The sequence below is a fragment of the Lethenteron reissneri genome, chromosome 27 (genome assembly GCF_015708825.2).
Source record: "Lethenteron reissneri isolate LAM-NWPU_2019-01 chromosome 27, ASM1570882v1, whole genome shotgun sequence".
Classification (NCBI taxonomy): Eukaryota; Metazoa; Chordata; class Hyperoartia; order Petromyzontiformes; family Petromyzontidae; genus Lethenteron; species Lethenteron reissneri.
This window is the reverse complement of record NC_083805.1, coordinates 4,174,082-4,199,603: the sequence shown is the minus strand read 5'-3', so window position 1 is coordinate 4,199,603 and position 25,522 is coordinate 4,174,082. Positions and strand designations below refer to the sequence as shown.

Here is a 25,522-nt window from a genome sequence, read left to right as displayed (position 1 = left end):
CAGGCAGGCAGGCAGGAAGGAAGACAGAAATATGGATGTGGGCAAGGAGAGAGAGAGAGATGGGATGGGATGGGCACACATTCGAAGAATGGGCGGCAAGGGGGGGGGCACACTCCATGAGCAGCACACTCCAGCTGTAGCCCTGGGCCAGAAAATCTCCCGCACTTAATTTTAATCGTCCGCCGTAAATTTGGAAATGGTAGGGGGGAGTGGGAGGGAGGTTGAAAAAAAAAACAATGTCTCGTAAAAGCCTCCCAGCAACCGAAAAACGCGTCGGCCCGTTTAATTGCGATGAGAAGTTTGATGCTCGTAAAGCTCTAGTGTGTGTGTACGACGGCTCATTAGCACTCCGTTAAGGTGCACCTTTAAGGCACAACCCGGTCACCCGGCGGGCCCCCCCCCCCACCTCCCCCTGCCACCGATTTAAGCGGTCCACAACGGTGGCGAGACTGAAATATTTACACGTGAAACTTTCTTTTCGCGTTACTCCCCCACCGTGTTGCGCGAGTCGTACGTGGCTTTGACGCGCTTAGAAATCCGCCGGGTTATTCTCTTTTCCTTCCACCCCCCCCCCCTCCGCACGCGCTACTGGACGAGTTTTTGTGTCGTCTGGAGAAAATGTCGCTTGGCGACGCTATTAAGTTAAGAATGCATTTTAAATTTGCACACTTTTGCCACGACGTCTTCCGCTGCCCCTGCCGCCGCCACGTTTCCTCGTTAGCACGGCCATTGACGATAACTATCAGCTCGATCGCGATCGTTCATGAAATCGAGAGCTCGCTTTCTGAATCCAGTCTCCCCACCGACCCCCCCCCCCTTGTATTCTAAACCAAAAAGGAGAAAAAAACCAAAAATGAGGCTGCTCATCTCGGGTCGCGAAGGTGGGGTCTGACGAAGGACACGTCCCCGATGTTGTTATTTTAGTTTAAAGGCCACGTTTGGTTCAAGCCGCGCCCGCGCGAGGCCACCACATCATTACTGCGATCGGCCGCGGGAGAAAGCAGATCGACGTTGACGCAAAATGAAATGAAGATGACGACGCGCGCCGCTCCTGGCTCAACCTGTCGGCCGGGGTAGACTGGCTCTGGGGCAACGCAGACTTTGGAAAGGGAAAAGGGGTTACGTACGTTAATACGAGCGCAATCGTTTGCAGATTGAGATCCCGTTGGCTTTTTCACCCACCGTGTGTGTGTGTGTGAAACGGTGGTGTGTAAACGGTGGCGTGTAAACGGTGGCGTGTAAGCGGTGGTGTGTAAGCGGTGGTGTGTAAGAGCTAGCAAGCGGTGCCGAGGTTAGCACGCTGTGTTGTGGAACCTGGTGACCTGAGTTCCGTTCCACAGTCCACAGCTAACATCCGAGGCAGAGTGATTTCTGAACCGGTCCTGGGCACACCGTTCACCGACCTTCATCCAAGCAGGAGAGTGACACCGGCCCGTCAATGAACGTTTTATTTTTATAGTTTAAGCTCTGTGTTCATACATCGCCGCGGCTATTTTCATACTGAGTAGCAACCTTGATATCGCATCAGGAACAAACTGGTTGATCAACGATGCATCGGTTCACAGATTAAAGTCGATTGTTACGCACACGATACACGCATTTATAATCGTGCGTTGCGAGTGACCAACTGTATCAGAAATGTTGCCGAGGATGTGCAAATGGTACGCTCAAGTCACGTTCAGGCCCATGGTGCGCACGTGAAAAGTATACAGGTGGGAAAGACAAAAAAAACTGAACGAGAAACGACACGAACGCTGACCCCTGAATCGTGACGACTCGTCGACTCGCTAGGTAGAGGAGCGAAACGGTTTTAACTACCGAGTGAGAACAACAAGATCCTTGTGCAAGGGGAGACAGCTGGCCTACCTACCACAAGAAAACTTACACGAGGGAGCAGAGGACAACAGTTCAGTGCAAACATTTCTCAAGACCGACGGGAGGGAAGCGGTTTTGCACGTGACGAACCGACTGACAGACCGACCGTTAACCCCCTCGCCTGGTATACAGGAGTTCGTGGGTTCCATCCCGACCCTGACACTTGCTATACATTTGGAGTTTGCGCGTCTCTCTCTCTGTGGTAGCGTGGATTTTTCTCAGGGTCATCTGCTTTTTTTCCCTCCCACATTTAGAATCAACGTCACGCGTTTTAGAATATACAGTGAGGGAAAAAAGTATTTGATCCCCTGCTGATTTTGTACGTTTGCCCACTGACAAAGAAATGATCAGTCTATAATTTTAATGGTAGGTTTATTTGAACAGTGAGAGACAGAATAACAACAACAAAATCCAGAAAAACGCATTTCAAAAATGTTATAAATTAATTCGCATTTTAATGAGGGAAATAAGTATTTCACCCCCTCTCAATCAGAAAGATTTCTGGCTCCCAGGTGTCTTTTATACAGGTAACGAACTGAGATTAAGAGCACACTCTTAAAGGGAGTGCTCCTAATCTCAGCTTGTTACCTGTATAAAAGACACCTGTTCACAGAAGAAATCAATCAGATTCCAAACTCGCCACCTTGGCCAAGACCAAAGAGCTCTCCAAGCATGTCAGGGACAAGATTGTAGACCTACACAAGGCTGGAATGGGCTACAAGACCATCGCCAAGCAGCTGCGTCAGAAGGTGACAACAGTTGGTGCGATTATTCGCAAATGGAACAAACACAAAAGAACTGTCAATCTCCCTCGGCCTGGGCTCCATGCAAGATCTCACCTCGTGGAGATGCAATGATCATGAGAACGGTGAGGAATCAGCCCAGAACTACACGGGAGGATCTTGTCAATGATCTCAAGGCAGCTGGGACCATAGTCACCAAGAAAACAGTTGGTAACACACTACGCCGTGAAGGACTGAAATCCTGCAGCGCCCGCAAGGTCCCCCTGCTCAAGAAAGCACATATGCATGCCCATCTGAAGTTTGCCAATTAACATCTGAATGATTCAGAGGACAACTGGGTGAAAGTGTTGTGGTCAGATGAGACCAAAATGGAGTTCTTTGGCATCAACTCAACTCGCCGTGTTTGGAGGAGGAGGAATGCTGCCTATGACCCCAAGAACACCATCCCCACCGTCAAACATGGAGGTGGAAACATTATGCTTTGGGGTGTTTTTCTGCTAAGGGGACAGGGCAACTTCACCGCATCAAAGGGACGATGGACGGGGCCATGTACCGTCAAATCTTGGGTGAGAACCTCATTCCCTCAGCCAGGGAATTGAAAATGGGTCGTGGATGGGTATTCCAGCATGACAATGACCCAAAACACACGGCCAACGCAACAAAGGAGTGGCTCTAGAAGAAGCACATTAAGGTCCTGAAGTGGCCTAGCCAGTCTCCAGACCTTAATCCCATAGAAAATCTGTGGAGGGAGCTGAAGTTTCGAGTTGCCAAACGTCAGCCTCGAAACCTTAATGACTTGGAGAAGATCTGCAAGGAGGAGTGGGACAAAATCCCTCCTGAGATGTGTGCAAACCTGGTGGCCAACTACAAGAAACGTCTGACCTCTGTGATTGCCAACAAGGGTTTTGCCACCAAGTATTAAGTCATGTTTTGCAGAGGGGTCAAATACTTATTTCCCTCATAAAAATGCAAATCAATTTATAACATTTTTGACATGCGTTTTTCTGGATTTTTTTATTGTTATTCTGTCTCTCACTGTTCAAATAAACCTACCATTAAAATTATAGACTGATCATTTCTTTGTCAGTGGGCAAACGTACAAAATCAGCAGGGGATCAAATACTTTTTTCCCTCACTGTATTTGGCTGCTATGAATTTCTACGTGACGCTAGGCGCCACTTTGTTTCGAGCTATCATTCGTGATTAGTCAGGTCGCAGCTGATAAAGAAAAAGTGCTATATAGTAGCTTTACCTGGTAAAGTAAAAAATTGTTTATGAAGGACAAAAAGAGGAGAGAGAGGGGGGCCACGGCGGGGTTGGAGAGGCCGGCCCCACGCCCGTGTAACCCAACGCTCGGCGTCACACGTGGCTGCACGGAGGCCGTTTTATTACACGTGCAGCCTCTGTGCTCTCTTTACGCGCACGCACAAAAAATCCCCCCCGCCCCCCCCTCTGCGCAGCTTTGAAACGTAAACATCTGTGTCCTGTTCACGACGAACGCGGGCTTTGCAGGCAGACCTGGTGGCCCCAAAACACCGGTGTACAGAATCAAAAGCGAGTATTCAAGAGTCCGGGGTGGCGGAGCTTACATAAGTAATTGAACCAAAAAAAATCTAACATTTTAAAGTAAATTGATACGTAAACAAATTTAAATCACTGGCACCTATGCTAACATACGAGGAAAATGTGGGTCCACACGGCATCCCAGTGAATCCGAGGGTCGGTGGACCGCATAGATTTCTAGGAGGTGAAAGTACAGCAAGCGGGCCTCGCGAACCCATCTGTGCGGACTCGTTCCTGAAAAAATACATTTATCCACATCCTCGTGCAAGGCAGTCATAAAAAATGGCCTTCGGACCGACTGCGAGTGAGGCTTCCAGGGAAGGTTCAGAACGTGTTAAAAATATTGGTTTAAATGACACCTATTTGAACCTCCAATTAGCACGCGTGGCTACGCACTGTGCGAAAGAAGTTTAACATACGTACGTACCGAAGAACGGTGTTGCGTTTTTGCTACGAGTTAGCAAGTTAGTCATTTTCATTACCCGCTGACAAGAGACGTGTGTTTCCTGCGCGAGGAGAGCCGGTAATGACGATAAAAAGAGACGCGAGGGAGCAGAGCAGATTGCCGTGCAAAAATGTCACCGAAATGGTATTTCAGTCCCAAATGTTCTTATTGTTGTTCTTTTGCTGGGGCGGACAAGTCACATGACCTCCCTCTTGCAGCTCAAGTGCAGCATGGCAGTCAAAGAGACTTAAATATGCATGCTGCGAGAATGCAGCGAGTTTTTTCGCAGCGAGCGTACATGTCGCGGGGAGGGAGCATGTTGAGGATGTGCAGATCACAGGTGAAGGTATCGTGCAGCAAGGTGCAGCTCACGAGAAGAGAGAGTGCAGAGTTTTGAGATCATATTTCATAGGGAGTGTGCAGTGACCATACAAATCGCAGGAAGGGAATGTGCAGCAAGTGTGCAGATCATGGGAAGGGAGTGTGTAGCGATATCGCAGATCGCAGCGAGTGTGTGGATCATGGGGACTGTTCAGAAAGGGTGCAGAGCATGGGAAGGGAGGGTGTAGCGATGGTGCAGCTAGCAGGGAGGGTGCAGTGAATGTGTGGATCATGGGAAGGGATTGTGCAGAGCGTGGGAAGGGAAGGTGTAGCGATGGTGCAGCTAGCAGGGAGAGTGCAGTGAATGTGTGGATCATGGGAAGGGATAGTGCAGAGCGTGGGAAGGGAGGGTGTAGCGATGGTGCAGCTAGCAGGGAGGGTGCAGTGAACGTGTGGATCATGGGAAGGGATAGTGCAGAGCGTGGGAAGGGAGGGTGTAGCGTGCCGTTCCGATCGCAGGAAGGGAGAGTGCAGCGAATCGTGCAGCTGGGACACGCGTTCTGATTGGCGTGTGCGGGCGGGTGGGTGCTGCTCGAAAAGCACCACACTTGCGACAGCGGTTTGCTGCTGCCTTGCAGTGTGGCGTGGCAACCTTTCCAAACGGCGCGATTAATGTCCGAAAAGGAGCCGTGGCACGGACGCCAATTTAACGGACAGGTCGAGGCGCGGGAGAGGCGCTGCTGGGAAAAAGAAAACGCCTCCTGGAAAATGGAATACAGTGCGCATGACAAGGGCCAACGGAACCTGTGAACAAAAGCCAGGGGGTTTGGGGTTGATTGGTGTTAGGGATAAGGTCCATGGTTAAGCCGTGGCTAAACTGGTCAGGGGTAGGGGGGGGGGATTAGCATCTGGGCTGGGGTCAGGTTTAAGGTCAGGGTTTCTAAAGCGGTCGCGGGTTAAGGTCAGTTGAAGAAGGGCCAGGGTCGATCTTTGATAAAGCGGTCAGTCATGGTTGGCTACGGGAGGAATGGTGGGGGAGGGGTCCCTTTAGCCAGAGATGACTCGTTTGGAATGTGTCTTCAAAAACACTAACGAGCATTGAAGGCTAGGGCGTGATGAAACGCAGAATGCTAAACATTTTCCCAGGTCGCAGTATTTTAACATATCACCGCACCACCCAGCTCTTTCTCCTGCAACCACCATCTCCACCTCAAGAGCATTTGCTTGGCCCAAGCCACAGCACAACCCCCCCCCCTACCCAACTCTCTCTCTCTCTCTCCCTCTTTGCTTCTCAGCCCTCCAGCGGCCGCCTGTGCATCGCCACGCTCTCCCCATCCCCCACACAACACACTGCACCGCCACCACCACCATGGCCACGATCACCGCCACTGCCCCCCCCCACCTTAGTGGAAGCCGTGGACTGCCCCACGAAATGCAAAGCACGGACGACGCGCGGCTGGCTACCCATCCCCACCCCACCACCCACCCCCATCGCCGCTCAATGTGACGCCGCGTATGGATCGCTGCTCTCCTGTCGTCAGGAGACGGGAAAATTCACGATCGATAGCGCTCTCCGCTCAGATAAAATCAATGAGCGCGCAGAAATCTTTTACCAATCGGTGCGCCGACGCCGCCGCTACCGCCCGCCCGCCGGTGTGGGTGGGTGAGGTTTTGCGTGTGTGTGTGTTTGCAATACTTAACGTCGTGTTTAAATACTGCAGATATTAGCAGCCACAGCAACAACGTCAGCAGCAGCAAGGAAACATTAAAATGTATGTTAAACGAAACGTTGAAAAAAAATTAAGATAATTAAAACAACAAAAATCGTCTATGCATTTATTTCCCACCCAAATGTTTTTTTGTTATCAATGGGGCCATTTTTTTTCTAATTTTTTAAAAATCTATCGACGCTTTTTCATCGTAACGGGTTTAAGTTCAGTCTGCTTTGCGTGGCAGGACAAAAAAAAACTCTGCCCCCCCCCTGCTCTCGGCCCCCCGTTTCTCCATCGTTGATGGGAGGAGGAGAAGGCTGCATGCACGGAGTGCTGCTCCCACGGCTGTCTCGCCGAATTTGCTCCAAATGCACTTGGTCACGCACTGTACTTTGCATTACAGGGATGGCCACGGGGAGGAAGGGAAGGGAGGGCAGGGAGGGGAGGGCATGGCAGGGAAAGGAGTGGTGGTGGTGGGGGTGGCGGTGGGAGATGGGGAGGGCAAGTGGACAGGCAGTCAGGGCAAGCAGGCTGCTTGGGGGGGTGTTGGGGGTAGCGGCGATGGGTGGCTGAGAGACAGAGAGACACAGACACAGAGAGGTGTCTCGATTAAGCACGGAGCAAACAAACGCTGCTCCAGCCGCGTCCGCCAATTACTTCACCAGGCTCTGCGAGCCGCCTGCCCCCCCCCCCCCAAAAAAAGCCGCCCGCCTCGCTTTCGTTGGGCAATTTATTTTGGGAATATCCCTCCAGGAATACCGGAATGCCAGAAAGAGGAAGAGTGGTTGGGGTGTAGGGAGGTGGGTAGGTAAGGGAGGGAGGGAAGGGATGAGTGGGAGGTTGGGTGAAGGGTTCTGTGCTTGTGCGGGGAGGGAGGGAGGTAGGGAGGGAGGGAATGGGGAGGGAGTTGGTGTGACACAGCCATCTGCATAATTCCCATCTCGCTGCACCCAGCAATCTAGGTCACATAATAGGGTATGCATGGCCTTCGGCACGAGGTAAAATCTGGGATGGAGGGCGCCGTGATTTGGTGGGCCCGGAGTTTGTGGAGCTGCCGCCGCCGCCTCCCCATGTGCGTTGTCTTTGTTTCAAGAATAATATTAAATGAGCAATGAGGGCACCATTGATTTTTTTGTTCGCCACCCCCCTCACCATCTTTATTTACCTATCCGATGAGCTGCTGGTGTTGTTTTGCATCGTCGCGTTTCTACCGCGTGCTGATACAGTCCCTGGTAACTGGCCAATGCTTTTATTTTTCTCCGGGTCCCTTCCCGGTTTCCCCCCCCCCCCCCCTCCACATTTAGAATGAACATCATGCGTTCTAAGAGTTATTTGACTGCTCTAAATTTCAAACGCGGTAAGCCACTTTCGTTGAGCTATCATTTGTGATAGCCAGCTTGTCTCTGAAAAATAGAGCGAAATTAGCTCAGTGGGCCTTACCTGGTAAAAAATTAAACAAAAATTGTTCATGCCCTCATTAATGTACGTTTTATAATTACTGCATCATTAAAATCGCATTTCCATTTTTTACATTTACACTTCTGTCGGCACATAATTCACTTACAAATGTCTACACAAATAAAATTCAAAACACCAGCCACAATCTTCTTATTTTTAGTCTACTGTACGTGTTGTTTTCACAATCGCCATATTGTCCACCCATCCATCTCTACACACACACCTACTTCATGCCTCTTGAACCCAAACATTTCGATTAAATTGCCCGTCCAACGAAAAACAATTATACGCAGCAACAACAACAATCTCACAAAACACAAGCTACCTGCTGCAGCAGCAGCAGCAGGGCCGAGAAATATCACACGCCGACAGTCACAAACGTTCAGACGATGACCCTGACGGACAACTGGATAATCGTGTCTCTCGTCCTGTCTCTTGTCCTCCCCTCTTTCATGTCATTAGATTCCTCCTGCCCAACGCCTTCTGCCATTTCATAACCAATCCAAATATTTATTACTGGAAGAATCCGATGAGCTATGAAGCTCTTTGTTTGTTTGTTCCCAGACGTCCAGTAGTCGAACAGATGTTCGATAGCAGATGAGGCTGAGCAAGGCCCGCAGAATGCTGGCACGGCAGTGTGGAAACCCGTCCCAGAATCGTTCTCTGTTCAAGGTACCTTTTTTTCTATCACCCTGGGAAATCTATCACTCTCCACGGGACATAAAAAAGAAAGTCCTGGATTTTTTTTTTCAGTTGTGAAAAAATAATTATTATAAGCAGCAGCAGCATCATCATCATCATCATCTCGGAGACAAAAAAACTCACGTCCAGCCGGACCCCAGCTAGCCGGATTTCGCATTGCACCACACCAGATGAGCTATTACATAAAATCAAAGTATTTAAATCGCAAGAATAGTATAAATGTAATGAAGTAACTTGCACAGTTCACACTTTACAGTGCATTATGTGATATAACGGATGTGATGAAATGCACACGAGCGCGTTAAATTGTGCACAATTTGTCATGTGGTTCAAAATGTTACATTTTATGTACTTGCGGTAATCTGTTGGTGATGGGGCGATCGGGGGGGGGGGGGGTGATTGATGGTATATCAACACCACCGCACGTAAGTACAGAGAATACACACATACAGTACACTTGTGTGTTTTGGTCTGTGACAACAACACGCGCACACATTACACAATCAATTCACACGCATCACATAGGTGCACGTATACTGCACAGGGCGGGGGTTTAGATGTCTCCTGACCCCCCAATTAATTTGACCCCTAACATTTTCTTTCCTCCTTTGCATATTCATTTCCGTTTTAAATAAACCTTACTTTATACAATATTCAGTTTTAGAGAATGAAATGGAGGGGGGGGGGGTCACAAGACATCTGCACCACACTGTACAATACATGGCGTTATTGTGTTGGGGATAGCTTTCTTTTTGTTACATTGATTCTCACTGAAAGCGCGCCTGGCCAGATCGTTCCACTTGGCTGGATCAGGGCTCCAACCTATGTCCTGGGCTTGCCGGGGTTTTACTCTTCTGTACCCTACAATAAATACACCACGGTCGGCGACGTATGGTGCGAAAGAAGTTCAACATAGATACATTTACACGTACAGTAGCTCTCCCCTTTCTCTCGTGGTATCCGTCTGATGTTAGTCAGCCCCTGGCTATTTCTAGCTCAGGTGGCATTCAACTCTGTCTAGCTACTGCCTCTCCTTCCCCTGCTGCGGCTGAACTACCCCGTGAGCCGGTTGAACTACCAATGAGCCGCGGTCATGCCGAGGGCAGGGGTGAAGAGGGGGGGGGGTTACCAACTCTTGACTGATGCAGGGCACAAACCGGGGTTTTTTTTCTCTCCGCTCTCTCCGACAGGGGAACCACAGAGACTCGGTTACCGAACACAAAATAACGTGGGCTCAGTGTTTTGGGGGGTAGATGTCTTTTTAAATAAATAAAGAATGGTGTTTGTGTTGTTTTTTTTTCTCTCCGGAGGCTGCACGCAAGGAGAAACCGTTTCGTCTGCTCTGGCCAAATCCGCCTTTCAAACGACTCTCCAGTCTCAATGGGGCTCTCGGCCGGTTAGAAAATAAAAAGTCTCGATAACAGATGGGCGAATGAATGGATGGTTGCGCGATGATGGTGATTTTGATTGACGATGACGGATGATGACGACTTAATTTTCAAGATTTCTCATGTGACACTTTGGTATTATTATTTTTTTGCTCCAATTTCTGTCTGCTTCATTTACTCTACGTTTTTACAAATCATTTATTTTTAGCTGTTACCATTTTTTACTCTTGACGAATCAGACTTATCCTGGCCTCTTGAGTTCTCTCCTGACCATCATCATCATCATCATCTCGGTACCCAAGACCCCCTCCTCTTCTGGCCTAGGTATCTTCTGACGGGCCACACCTCTGTACCTTGCCGTCCCTGTGCCCTAACCCCTCAAGTTCAGGCATCCCGATTCTGCTTGATATTCCGCTCTTCACACCGAGCCTGTAAATAATTCACCCTCTGCAGCCCTCGCCCGCACCAAAGACAAAGATCCCCCCCTCCCCTCCCCCGTATAGCCTTAACGGACTGTTGGGGCAAGTGCTGTTAGCGAGTAGCACCTATGAAGGCCGGCACGGCACACGAAGGGGTGGGTGGCCAGCACCATGCCGGGTCACCTTTGTCTCCCGAGTGGTGATGTTTACACGCCGCACCAGGTACTCATTTGAGGCTGCGTCCACCTAGGGGAGGCCCAGGATCGGTTCAGATGATCGTCACTGGTGTTGGTCGTGAGCAGGAATCGAACTCGGGTCCCCGGGTTCAGAGCGCAGCGCGCTTATCGCGACACTACCGCTCACAACCACCACCACCACAGAAAGTCGATTGCCACGATTCTAGATCCTAATTCGATTCCGGTATCAATTTAGCATCTTGTTTTTACCATCTCGTTTCTAAAGTTTATGTCGGATCCATTATCCTAAGTGAGACAGCATCAAATTATCATAAATAATCAATAATAGCGGATTGCAGGCATTAATCAATCCGTCCATCGTGGACGTAAGCATATCAATGAGCCACCGCGTGCCAACTTGTCCGCAAGTTTTCTAGATCCCAGACCCCGAGCCCACATTGCCTCGACGCCTTCCCTTAAACCCAAGAGCCTGTCCCGTATGACCGACATCCCGTCACCGATGCCCAATTCAGCTGGCTCATTGTGTCACCACTAACCGAGCGACGCTTTCTCGGCAAGATCACGACTATACGATCGTTATCGTAAAAATTGCAAACATCATCATTATCAGCATCATCGTCGTCGTCATAACCCACGACACTCCATGCCGAGTGTTACTAAACTGTGACAACCCAAATGGAACTGGTAAAACAAAACCAGTAAATGCTTCTGTTGAAAAAAAAAACATTTGGATGTCATTTTAGAGCGTGTTCAACAGGGCTGTGTGCACTGCCGAGGAGAAGCCACACACTCGCACGGACGCACACACGCTCGTGCGTGTGTGCGTGTGAGCACACGCCGGGGAAAATAAAAAAGCGCCGCCTGCGTTAGCAGCGGGAATTCATCACGCGTCGCAGACAGCCAGTCAAGTTCACCCACGACACCGGCGCACAATGGGTCCACACTCGCGAGCAGCCGCCCGCCCGCCCGCACGCACGCTGCACGCACCCGGCCCGTCGCACGGAATGGGATGCGCGGAGCGGCGAGGCGGAACGGTGCGGGATGAGGTGGTGCGGGATGAGGTGGTGCGGGATGAGGTGCTGAAGGTGACCGCGTGTGAATCTCCAATCCCCCCGCCCCCCCCCCCCGGCACGGAGGAGCGATCGCGGTTGGCCAGCGAGGTCGGGTGACCGTGTCGCACGCAGGGTCCATACCTGGAGCGTCTGCCACCCTCTTGTAGAGGCCGAGGAAAGCCGCTTCCGCCTCCTTACTTCTCCACAGCAGGGAATCGATCTGCGCCGAGAGAGAGAGAGCGAGAGAGGGAGGAGGGGGAAAAACACAAACACAAGGGGGACGTTAAAAAAAAGGCCAAACGCGGATTCGACGAAACGAATAGTGGAAATAATTTATTTGGCGACGGGCGGGGAAGGGGCCGGGCCAGCCGGGTGCCGCGACGTACACGGGGACGTGCGATGGCGTGCGCCGTGCGGCGTGAGCGTCCATGCACACAAACACACGCGCGGGGGGAACGCACGCAAACGCTCGGCGGCGTGCGCACGCGCGCACGCCGTCGCGTCACGCGTTCCGGGGCCATCGGAGTGGGCGTCGGGAACCGGGGAGCGACAGACAGCGGAAACGCAGCGCGCGCGGGAGGGACGGAGTGTGGGGGGGGGTTGTGTGGAGGTGGTGGGGTGGTGGAGAGGGGAGGGCGGACGGGACCGAAAGAGGGAGGGCACAGGGGATGCATTCCGTTTCACGGCGGGCGAGCAAGGGAGGGAGGGAGCGGGTGGTGGGTGGGCGAGCGAGAGAGCGAGCGGGCGGGCGGGTGGGCGGGCGGGCGAGTGAGCTTCGTGATGACAACTCGGAGCCGGCACTTGTCCAGCCCGGGACTGCGGGCGAACGCGAGAACAAGCCTCGGCGCGAACATCGCGCCGTCGCGGAAACGGCGGGATTAAACACTCAAGAAATGAATACGATTATCATCAGGAATTGCTCAGACAAATGAGCCATCACGCAGCGTGTCCTAACGGGACGCCGATGAGGCTGAGGCGACCGGGATTTGAATGAATCACCGTTTTATTGTGGAGAGCGAGGGGGGGGAGAGAAAAAACGCGTCGTGAAACATTTCCGCACGGCTCGTTCTCTCCCTCCCTCTCCTCCTCCAACCCAGCCTCCCCACCCGTCCCGTCTCTTCCTCCTCCTCTCGACTCTATCCCCCCCGCCACCACCCCCACCGCCGCCTGCTTTCTCCACCCTCGTTCCTCCCGCCCCGCCTCCCCAATTTTTTTTTCTTTCCGCCCCAATTTCCCTAATGCAGCCCCCCGATACATATTAGAAAAAAATATTGCCTCGACTGACGAGCGAGCCAATAACGTGAGCGGGGGCGGCCGTGCTTCTAACGCCGTCTCCTCGCATATTCCCCACGTCGCCCGCGCCGCCCATCTCTCCAGAGCCACATTACGACGGAGGAGCGACATCGGCAGGCCCCTCCCGCCCCCCACCTGGCGCGCCGGGGGGCCCCCAGAGCCACCGCCGCCAATGCCGCGCGAGAGGTTATTCCGACAACCGTCGCGGGCCCCCCCTAATTAAACGCGGGTGGCCCTGCCGCCCGCATCCTTTTCGCGCCTCTGCCAAGGCACCGGTGTCAGGTGTCCGGGGGCCTACGGGGTCAAAGGTTACCGTTTCAGGACTACTTTGGCTTCGGGTAGACGGGGCTAAGGTTGGAACTTTGGTTACAATTAGAGTGAGGTGGGGGGGGTGGTTACGGTTCGGGCAAAAGGTTAGGAGTTCAGGCTTTAAGGCTCGGAGGTTAGCGTTGAGGTTAGCAATTTAACTGCAATTAATTGCGGCGGGTTAGGGGCGAAGGCAAGGGCTTTAGATGCAGTTCGGGTTACGCACCAGGGGTCGGCAACCAAACAAAAATATTTCAAGAGCCGCAATGCACTGTGGTGAATACGAGACGGTGGCCCCTAATAAGTAACGTCACGAGGCGGGCCCTTCTGAGCTGCAGGTTGCCGACCCCCCTGTGCTCGGCGCAGTTGCTAAGCAGACGTTAGATTCCAGAGGGGCCACCGAGATGAGAGGGCGCAGCAGAAGACGGGGTGTGCCGCCCCCTCCGTGAGCTACATTCACTGTCGAGGCCCCCCCTCCCCCTCCCCGAAACGTAGCGCCACGAAGGGAGGCGCGGTGAAACGAGTTCCTCCACGTTCCCGCTCACTATAATCGCTCGTTCGGGGTGACGGCAAAATTACAGGGCGATGGCCTTTTGTCACAGGGGTTGGTGGGGAGGGGGGCACGGGTTAACGGTCAGGGGTGAGGTAAGAGATTACGGTTTTTACAGGGGTTCAGAAACAGACTCGCCAATATTTTACCCGTGAAGGTTTTTCGGGGGGGGGGAAGGCTTCTCCGCTTCTTCGCGACCCGGCAGCGTGCGGGCGCCCATTTATTTTTTTGCGGAAACTTTCGTCGCTGCGCGGAAACGCTGGGAGGGGGGCACAACGGCGACGATCGGCGGACGCGACGTGCGGCCCCCCCCCCACCTCCCGCCGCAGTTCGGGCCGCCGTGGGCGACGCGAATCGGGAGGGGAGGGTGGAGTTGATCTATGGAGGTCCCCCCGGGCCGATGGCCCCGAGTCCCTTGTGCGCTTGCGAGCGTGCGCGCCAGATCTGCTGTCGCGACGTTCCTCCCGCATTTGTCTTCCGGCTCGAGATAAAAGCGAGAATGGAGCGCCCGAGATATTCTTCGCCGGGGCATTTCGCCGGAATCGTGCGCGCAGACAAACATCCTTATCCACTGTTTGGATGATTGAATCGGTTGTTTACATTATGGATGTACGTACATGCATGCGTACAGTATTGTAAATAGGCGTACAAGCGTTTGTTCTAGCAATATATTTTTTTACAGTCTTTTCCAAGCACGCGCAACATGCTCGCTGCTGCGCGTGTGCGCGTACCGAATAGGTACAATGCACGCACCAAACATACGCAAATGCACACGCTACACACACGCTACACACGCACACATGTACATGTTTCGGGGTGGGGGGGGGTCACGGTTTTAGAACGGATTCTTTGCCGAACGCCGTCGCGAAAATGTAGCGCCTCTAGTGGCTGCATGCGTCACCAGAACCAGTCACCAGACACGACGGACACGAATTGGAAAAATGATCGGCGACTAAGTACACCCACGTGCCACGGGCGAGAGGATCTACGGCGTGATGCGTCGTCACGTCCACGCTGCGCCTTGTGACTCTCGCCCGCCTTCTGTTGTTAGCGGGGTGACACCGGCTCATTCTCCCCCCCCCCCCCCGCAAACTCCAAACACAAATCAAATGAGAGCAATCGCCAGCACGTTAAACATGGCACCCCCGAAAAACACAACCGCGTGTTCACTCCTCATGGACGCCGTGCCCGGCCGCACGCGTAAGCACAGGCGCACGGGCTGACCGTCGCTGTCCGCGTTTTATAGACACCGGGCAGCAACGGTGGGAATATTTATTTTGTCGATGGAAAGAGGTAGTCAGTCGGGCACAGGCAGAGAGAATAAAAGGCAGAGGGGGGATTTGGGGTCCTGAACCTGGACTCGAAGAGAAGGGGGGGGGGGGAGTTGATGGCACGATCAGGTAAGGCATCACTGAACTGTATAGCTCGTTTATTTTTTTAGAAGCGACCTGGCCGCCACAAATGAATAGCCGGACAAAGTTTGCTTTTCATCACGTGGACATTTACAGCAGCAGCCGCCACGTTGATCCGAAATTTGGAGGGAAAAGACCCGGCGGACCCGGAGAGAAGAAAAATCCACGCGACCACAGGGAGAGAGAGACACACACACACACGCAAGTCCCAAATTGCAAATTAACGAGATTGAGGCCTTAAATAAAGGTGAAAATTACGTGAAAATCGGAGGGGGGGGGGCAGTTCCAGACTACGGGGGGCAGCAGAGGAGAACGAGCGACACCCGGCTCGCGTCTGCGGTTGTCCCCGGTCCGCTGCGGCGCTCCCTTGAATCGGGCGAAGTCATTACAAGCTCGGTTTGAGAGACCTACAGGGGCACCGGCGTGCCGTACACCGGAATACGTCTGCGCACAATGGACTGACATGTCTATTAACTCCCGAGTCGGCGGCACGAGCGAGAACACGCAGGGACGCACGCTACGCGCGCGCGCGCAGATGGCGCCGGTCAGCTCGGAGCTGGAAATTGTTGTGGGCCCAAGCGCTGCGGCGCTTTCCGCGTACCTCTTCATGACTGTGTCATCAGACTCCAGAGAAAGAGAGACATTTAAAAAAGAAAATTACTCGCGCCGCTTCTGTTCCAATGCGACGACGCCCGCGGAAATGACGAGAGCCCTCCCGCGCAAATTGATTTTTAAAAAACCCAGCTCTCTGATGCGTCTTCTCGGGTCGTTTGGCACGATGGCCGACGTTTTGCTCCCAGCAGGCGAAGAAGACAAACGTCGGTTTCTCCCGGCAATGGGAGAAAATTCGGCTGCTCGTCAGCGGTGCAGAGGGGGGGGGGGCGTTGCTGGGGGGGGGGCTCTCTTTGTAAAGTCGAGCGGCAGGCTGCGACGTTCGTTTAAGTATGAACTGGCAATCGGATAGATTTGTGTAATCGTTCAGGACTGTAATCATCAACCATCGTCATCTACAGCCAGGGTCAATCCACTGCTGGATGAAGGCCTCCCCATGCCCATCATCATCCTGTCACGCAGAGGTCGCAAACGGGTTTTGATTCCTTACCCGTACCCATACCCGGCCGCACCAGGGTTGCAAATGGGTACCCGTACCCGTACCCGGCCGGGTACGGGTACCCGTTCCCTACCCGTACCCGTACCCTACCCGAAATGAGTGACAAACGTTTACTCACCAGTGACTCACGGCCTACCCGTACCCGTACCCGGCCGCACCAGGGTCGCAAACGGGTACCCGTACCCAGCCGGGTACGGGTAGCCGGGTATCGGGTAGGGTACGGGTATCGGGTACCCGGTTGCGACCTCTGCTGTCACGGTCTCGCGATGGCGCCTTGCTTCTGGAACTTTTTATTCCAAACCAGCGACGCCAAAATCTGGAATCCTCCCAAACAAAGCATCGGCCCCAATACAGCTCTGCATTCCTTTCATCTAAATGATCCATCAATGTAAAATATCAGCATGTTTTTTTGTTCCTCTGAAGCCTCTCACTTCTCCCTTTTAACGTCCTTGCCTCTCTCCCCCACTCCCCCTCTCTCTCTCTCTCCCACTCTCCCTCTCCTGTTACCCCGGGGCACTGCGATAGCCACTCGGGGAGGGCTTTTCCGTGCCTCCTTCAAGTCCTCGACAACAAATAATGGCTGCTTAAAATAAATAAATAAAATGATAAAACACGCGTACACGCGCGCGCTCACGCTCGCTCTCTCCCACGCGCGCGCGCACCACACGGGGAAGGAAAAAAAGCATTCAGCCTTGACAAAAACAAAGCCAAGTGCGGCAAAATAGCAAAGGAGCTGCACGGAACGTCAAGCAAACCTCTGGTGCAGTGCAACCTGACCCAGTGCTCTACCTGTCTCGTCTGCCTGCCTGCCTGCCATTCCTGGTGATCTGCCTGAATGACACGGACGATGGGCCGTGCGTCCTGTGTCCGCGTGTCCGTCTGCGTGTGTGTGTGTGTCTACCTGGGCGTGCATCTGTTTGTGCCCGGCTGCTTGTCTGTCTGTGTGTCTCCGAGTCTGTGTGTGTGTCTACTGGTCTGTACGTGTGTCTGTGTGTGTCTGCTAGTCTGTGTGTGTGTAGATCAGCCTGTCTGCCTGGCTAGCTGTTTGTCTGCACGTCTTGTCTGTCTGTGTGTCTGCTAGTCTGTGTGTGTGTGTCTACTGGTGTGTACGTGTGTCTGTGTGTGTCTGTGTGTCTGTCCGTCCGGGAGGGGAGCGTGGTGCCATAACGGGTTTACGCACTCCGCTGCGATCCCAGAAATCGACCTTAAGATTGCAGTCCCTTTCTACCTGAACACTCCTGAGTTTCCCTCATGGTCAAGGGCCACCAACGGGCTGTGACAGGCGGGGACAGGGCTTTACCAAAGTGCTCGCTAACGGGGGGTGGTGGCGCAGCAGTTAGCACACTTGTCGGGGGGGTGCTTCACACCGGTGGACGCGCGATCCGATTCCCACCCGCGGCCAACCAAGACCGGCGGCGGGTGGCGATATTTGTCAAGGCCGCCTGGGCCAGCCGTCCCCCCGCTCGAGTTGCCACCTGTCCCGGGTTTGCCCTGGCATCGTTTCCCCTTGACGAGGTAGCTGCTTGTCCGGGAACATCTGCCGGTCGTCCTGCGATGCGACTTTAAAACCCCGTGCCGTTTGGACAAGCCGAGCAACGTTTGACGGCGGCAACGCGGCACTCGCAAGGCTTGCGCGTATCACGTCGCTTTGTCAGATGTTCCTCTTCTGACTGCGATCTTGTGCCCAGTGTTTTCTATCTCCCCCCCCCCCCCCCCCGTTTAATCGAGCACGCGGCCTCCAGCAGGCCCACTCGCTGGCCCTCCGCTAGCAAGCGCAAGAAACGACCCAACTTATTGGAGACGTCTTCGTAGCGCCGGTAGCGGCACAGGCTGGTAGAGATTAGTGCCAGTCGTGGCACAGGCCGGTAGAGAAGTGTTAGCGATGGCAGCGCACAGGCTTGTGTTGGAGAGGCCAGTGGTGCAGTGACACCAACCTGCAGAAACGGGCAGTGCTAATGCACAGCCTGGTAGAGTGCGCTAGGGCTCTGTGAAACGGAGCCCGTCGCCTCTGCCGAGTTCGATGCTCACGAATCAGATTCACACTCACAGCAAAGTCGCCTGCTCCACATTTTTAGGGGGGGGAGGAGGCTGTTGGAAGGAGGGGGGGTAGTGGTGGATGTCGAGAGTCACGAAGCCGCATGCTTCCATCCCTTCGTCGCCGAGTGGGTTAACGTTTAGCTCAAAATGCGTGGCCATTATTTTTTCGACGCAGAGAGAGCCTCTCCGACGCAATGCCCCCGCGTGCAAGATCGTAATATAAATAAACTGTACACACAAATACCCCGTTTACGCTCGCACAAAATGTAATTGCGGCGCATTGATAGAGCGCCTGTCATTTTAATATTAAGGATTATACATGGCAGTCACTGCCCAATCGCGCGTAAAGTCCGTGTTGTTTTTAATTTAATCAGGCCGCGAGTGAAAACGTCTCCTGGGCGGGCGTGCCGATGTGTGAAGAGCCGTCCGGGCGTCGCTCGAGCGTTTGTTTCCGCCAATCAAACGCACGATGCGCTCGTTTGTTTTGCTTTTGCTCGCTCGCTCTATTGCTCGGCGACTTTTTAAACCAAAAAGATATTATGTATATACACACACGCACACACGTGTTTCATTCTGTAATTTGCTCAGTGCTCAGTCGCTCTCTCTCTCTCTCTCCTCTCCTCCGCCTCGCTCTCTCGTCGGGGACGGCGCAGTGCCCGAGTCGTGACGTCTCATTTGCCGGCGGTGTGCGGCGAGCGGGTACCGGTAATGGCAAGGGGTGGGGGGTCACGACGCCACCCACAATTAAGGCCTCACGATTCGCGCAATTCCCGACGACGGCAGAAACGCGCGCAACGCCACGGGCGCAAAACGCGAACGGCGATAACCGCGGAACGCGTCACACTGGGGGCAACTGCACGGCGGGCAAATAATCCTCGTTTCCAACAACGAAAAGCGATAATTGAGGGAGGGAGCGCGGCCAAATTCACCGAGAAAGCGCGATGCCTGGCCAAAAGCCACGCGCAGTTCACTCGCACCGCGCCGAGCCGAGCCGAGCCAACGCCGGTTGAAAAGCAGGTGCGCGGTGGGATTGTCGACCGCGGTTTAAATCCTTTCGCGCTCGAGATTACGCGCACCGGATCGCGCATCGACGTTCGGTTCGTATGCGTCCGTAGGCAATCGGCGGTTCGCTCGTTTGCCGGCATCCGCCGGAGGCGCCGGCCGCGCTCGCCACGGTAACGTTAACTCGTAGAGCGGCGAGGGACATTGCGGGGTGGCGGGCGTGCGAATCGTTACAGGCCTGGGGAATAACGGGAAATTTTGGCCCGGGGATGGCCCGGTGAGAGGGTGCAATGTCGTGGGTGAGCGATAGAAGCTGCAGGATGGATGTTGTGGGAGGGGGGGGGGGTTGTGGGGGGCTCAGCCAGAATGGTCAGCCATGCCTCATCATAACGCAGAAAAACCTCTCACCCGTTTACAAATTACTCCGGGTCATAATCCGTTTACCGCGAGATAGCGGCTTACAGCAATACAGGAAAAATGACGGGTGCGGGGTGCGCAAAAAAACTACAACAACAAACAACTGAAGACCGTAAAATAAAGAATGGACACAGCCGGGAAGGAGGAAAGCGAGAGGAAATACAGGGGGCCATGTAATACTGTAATGCGTTACCAGGAGCGGCAATATGGTTGTGAGCTAGGCGGGCGGGCGGGCTTGTTAAACGCATCAAAACCATTTTGAGGCACGTACGCAGCATCTGTTTTACATAAACACAAAAAAAACCCAGTTCAGCGAAGACCATCTTGAGCAAAAAGAAGCCACGTAGGACGAGTTTCACCTCGCGCAGTGCAACGAGGGGGGGGGGGGGGGAAACATATTTCAATCCACTAGAGAGGGCGGAGGGGTGGGCTTGGTGAATTTTTGAGAAATGTTTTTGAGGAAACGGTCTGGATAAACCAGTTTGATTTCATCCATGCAAAGAGATCTTGCAGCACAGAGAGACACACTCTCTCACACACACACGCACAGAAATAAAAGCCAAGGCAAAGATGCCCCATGCAGCATTCAGCAGACCGTTGGGACAAAGTGCTATTCGGCGAGCGGCTATTTCGGCCGGAACGAGGGGGGGTGAGGGAGGTGAGGTAGTGCACCTCGCCTGCCACCTCTTTCTCTCCCCAGCGCCGAGGATGTGCACGCGGCGCACCAGCGACTCGTTTAAGGCTGGGTCGACCTACGGGAGGGGCCTGGTGGAAACCCAGTTCAGAATTCACTAGCCACTGATGCTAGCCGTGGCTGGGAAGTCAACTCGGGTCTCTGCGGGGTCCGTAGCGCCAGTGTGCGCTCACCACTACACTGCCGCTCCACACACAAACACACACACACAAAGACACACACACAAACACACACACACACAAACACACACAAAGACACACACACAAACACACACACACAAACACACACAAAGACACACACACAAAGACACACACAAACAAACACACACAAAGACACCACACCGTATAGCCTTCACCAGGCTATTGGGGTAAGTGCTGTTCGCGAGCTGCACCTATGAAGGCCGACGCAGCGCACGAGGGGGTGGGTGGCCAGAACCGTGCCGCGGCCGCACCAGGTACTCATTTGAAGCCGAGTCGACCTCGGGGAGGGCCCAAGAAACCGGTTCAGATAATCATCGCCGTTGTTGGCCGTTAGCAGGAATCTAACTCCGGGTCACCGGGTTCGTAGCGCGGCGCGCTAATCGCCACAGTACCACACGACGCACACAGACAGACACGCGCACAGACACACACACAGACAGACACACACACAGACAGACACGCGCACAGACAGACACACACACAGACAGACACACACACAGACAGACACGCGCACAGACACACACAGACACAGCGCCGTTTGTGACCTCATGCGTCCTCCTCGGAAATGCAGCCGGAGAAGAGAGGTGCGGAGTTTTGTATCGTGCAGCCGTTGCATCGGGCCAAATATAGCAGCAGCAGCACAGCAGTCGCGCAACTCTTGCAAACTCTCAAGATGTTTTAGGAGACAGCGAGCGAGTATATATATTGTTGTGTGTGTGTGCGCGCGTTAAGGTAAATAAATGTATGGTTAAAAATAAGGGAAGGCGGCAGTCTTTGTTGGCGGCGGCTCACAACAGCGGTGGAGTGGTGAGAGTGGAGCGGCAAACGGCGCTGCATTATTGCTATCACACTGCCATCAGATCCCATTTCGCTGGCCGTCAATAAGAGCAGGGAAGGGAATTGTGCAAGTATGGGGTTGGGGAGAGGGGGCTGGAGTGTGGTGGTGGTGGGGCTGGAGGGAGAGAGAGCAAGAGCGAGAGAACGAGCGAGAGAGAGAGAGTAGATCGAGTCAGACAGAAACAGAGAAACAAATAGAGACACGCAGAAAAATGGAGAGACGGGGAGCGAAAGATATTGAGATAGTCGGATGGAGACCCGGACTGGAGAGAGAGAGAGAGCATGAGCACACAGACATTCATACAGACGGACAAGATACGCACACGCAACACAGAACCGGAGAGACATGGGTGGGGAGAGAGCAAGCGAAAGAGAGAGAGAGAGGAAAAGGGGGCCTTCGGAGAGACAAACGAGAGAGCGCGAACGAGCGAGCGAGAAGCCACCATCCCCCCTCATTCTCTGCCGAGATTCCTTCTGCGATGGGCTCACGCAAGCGTGTCCTGCAACCGTTCCCCGATTTAACCCTTCGCTCGCTCGTCCGCCACCGCCTCCTCTCCTGGCACCACCCTCTCTGGCGGCTCGCTCTTCCGCCGGTGCAGCCCCTCGGGCGAGCCCAGTCTCCTGCTCCTCGCACTGCGCCCACCAGTCGCTCTCCGCTGGCTCGCGAGGCCGTCGTCGCGAGCTCATCGCGATCGCTCCGAGCCCCGAGCAGCCATACAGGCGGCGGGCATGGGGGGGGGGGGTCGGAGTGGCAAGTGTTAAAGGAGCAAAGAAAAAAAATCACAAGAGGTGGGGAGAGGGGAGGGGGTGGTGGAGGAGAGGTGGGTGGGTGGGAGGGTGGGAGCAGTTAGGTAGATGCAGAGGGGACGGAGGAGCAGCAGGGAGGAGTGGGAGGGAGGAGCAGGAGGGTTGGGCATGGAAGCTCCCAGCCCACGTGCGCACGCACGGGGGAAGAGGAGGAGGAGGGCGATAAGACGGAGGGGGCCCTTCACAAGCCATCGCTCACGTCGCCCGACCATGACACGAGACGTCAGGACGACGAAATGAGACAGAGGCGAGCTGGGGAGTGGGAGGAGGAGAGGGAGGAGGAGGAAGAGTGGGATGAGGGTAGGGGGGTGTGTTTGGAACGAGGGGGGCGTGGGGGTTGGGCTTGGAGCTGCACGGTGGCCGCCAATGCCGCCCGCTTGTTTGGGGGAAACGCGGGCCGGGCTGGGCTCAGAGTGGTGGGGAGATGGAGAGCGGGGCTGGGGGGGGGGGAAGAGGAGGGGGGGGCGTGTCGCCACCATGGACAACCCCAGCGGATTCCACGCGGCCAAATTACATCCTCGCAGCCTCCGTGGCCTGGCTCAGCCACTGGGGATAATCAGCCCCGCCAGGCCGCCCCGGCCCCATCCATGATCGCCCCACTCGGCTCAAGTGGACGGCAGGCCACGTGATGCCGCCACCCGCACCCTGGATGGAACTCCGGCTCAGCCGGTGCCGTGAACACTCCGCTGCATCCAGTCCCGTCCCACCCCGACCCCCCACCCCCACCTCCGTCCCGTCGTGAAAGATCATAGCTAATCACACCAATTACATTATAACGAAATAGTTTACGAATTAAGGGGTTCGGCGTGGAGCTGCATGCCACCCACCGCTGGCATGCATTCCCGTCTCCTGGCCTCATCTCGCTTGCCCCACGCCTACAACACCTGGCAAAGCCCCGGTGGGTCTCCCATCCAAGTACTATCAGAATCGGAATCAGATTTTTTTCATACTGGAAGAATCCGATGAGCTAGAAAGCTATTTTTCACAAATGTCCAGTAGTTTCACAGATGTCCAGACCTGCTTAGCCTCCGAGATTTGATGAGTTGGGGTGTATTTGTGGTGATTTTCCACAACTTCATAGAGGCATATAGGGACCACACTCACATTGAGGCAATGGTGGAGCCAGGATTTTCAGGTAGGGAGGGAAACCCCTCCAGCAATGAAAAATGATAGAGGAGTTGTTAGTAAGTGAGGACTTGTCCCTTGCTTTTTATTCGACGCGTGTGCGGCGATGGCGCAGCCGTCGATCGAGGGTCGAATTCGAACTGCGTTGTGTGATCGGCATCGCGCTCGCTGAAGGTGTTTGCCTTCAGGGAAGTCGTGTACTGTATACGCAACTGCGCACAATTCTGAGTCACTTATAATTGCTTTGCCGTTACTTATTGCCAATTATGGACTCAGACTATTGTCCTATCATCTCATAGAGTCCCTGGCACATAATATGCTACACAGTGGTAGTGGGGGTCACAAAATGCCGTTTTATTACTAATAAACCCCAATGATTCGATTGAAATTAGGGATTTCAATCGGATCTTCAGGCATATAGGAGCCACACTCACACTGAGACCCACAGACTTGCATGGAAAGCTCTAAACGTACGTAGGTGCCACCACAGACTTTAGTTGACATTGAGGCCCTCATCGAAACCCATGCGACGGTGCCTGGGGTCACCTAAACAAAAACACCGTCGAGGAAGAGCGGCGTGCGGGGGCCACCGCAATCACCTCCTCTCCTCATCGTGGTGCGCAGCGGGGGAGGTTGGGGGGGTGGGGGGTGAGGTCAAGAGGGCAGCCAGTGGGGTCATATGGAGATGGAAGCAGCTCAGACCGTGTGGTCCTAACCCTTGGACAGAGAACTGGGGAAGGGGGGAGGCGGAGACGCCGTGCCGCCCCCCTCACACCGGCGCTCGCTCCGCCTCTTCAACTTCTTACTGCGGCGCCTTCATTTGGATCTCTAATCCGCAGGCGTTGTCGTTGAACCCTAAGAAACCACAGACAAACTATCGAATAATTCGCGCGGGAGGTGAAAGGCGTTTAATCTGCTCGGCGCCGCTCTACACGGAACCCCCGTGTGCGAGGCGTGTGTACGAGCCACACGCGATCCACACGTGAGCCGTGTACAATCCGCGTGCGAGTCACCTACGAGGCCCACCAGGGCACAGAGCAACCAGTGTAGTAGGCAGCTGCCTCAAGCAGATCAGGGCGTGTGACTCCATGGCACGTTTTGTATCCGCATGGGTACAGGTTTTCCGGTCATACCACATCGTCGTTCGGCGGCGCGATGTCCCAAGTTTCGTCCCCATGTGCCCGGTGCCTAACGACGCGCGGGACAACCCGGAAACTCGTGGGAGAGCGAGCAAAGGGACACGCTCGGCCATCATCGTCATCGAAAACGTTTCTGTGGGGACGATTAAAAAGTCCTACGTTGCTGCAATTTTTTTAATTCTTGCCTTTTTAAACGCCATCGATGTACGTCTTCCTTTCAATCGTTATGGGCGGGGTTATTTAAAAATTTGTTTATGGTTTTTATAATTTTCCCGTGCACCTGCGTGAATGGAGTGCACAAAAGGCTGCCCCCCCCTCCACCCACCCTCCCTCCCCCCATTTGTGTTGAGATTCGACAGAAACACGCCGAGGGCGCCCCCCGCCAAGCCACGAAACACTAAAAAAACATGTCAAACGAAGAATAATAATAAAAAAAAAGACGACAAATCGTCATGGGAAAACGTTCTATCGAGGGAAATAGCGACGGCAGTGGTGGTGGTGGTGGTGGCGGCGGCGGCGGTGGCAGCGGCTTAGCCGCGTTAAGCCGAGAGGGCGACGCGGAGAGGGCACGGGGCGGCACGGTAAATCAGGAGACGAGGCGCCACAGCCGTGTCTCAACAGTGCCGCGATCAGCAAATCCGACCTAATGTCAGTCATTACTGCATAATGACGCCTAATCCTCCTAATCATTAGGTAAATTACTCTTAACGTTAATTC

At 54.0% G+C, this 25,522-nt stretch overlaps 1 protein-coding gene across 15 annotated transcripts in view; it reads right to left on the bottom strand.

The window, feature by feature from the left end:
* Nucleotides 1-25,522, bottom strand: part of LOC133348392 (homeobox protein cut-like 1) — a 195,416-nt gene that overhangs the window by 79,052 nt on the left and 90,842 nt on the right. For 13 of the 15 annotated variants that reach the window (XM_061561171.1, XM_061561176.1, XM_061561177.1 and 10 more), the window contains one exon: nt 12,017-12,095. In XM_061561171.1, the coding sequence (XP_061417155.1) occupies nt 12,017-12,095 (79 nt within the window). Of the gene's footprint in view, nt 1-12,016; nt 12,096-12,261; nt 12,429-25,522 lie in introns of those variants that run through there. The other 2 variants (XM_061561178.1, XM_061561179.1) reach the window with 1 other exon arrangement.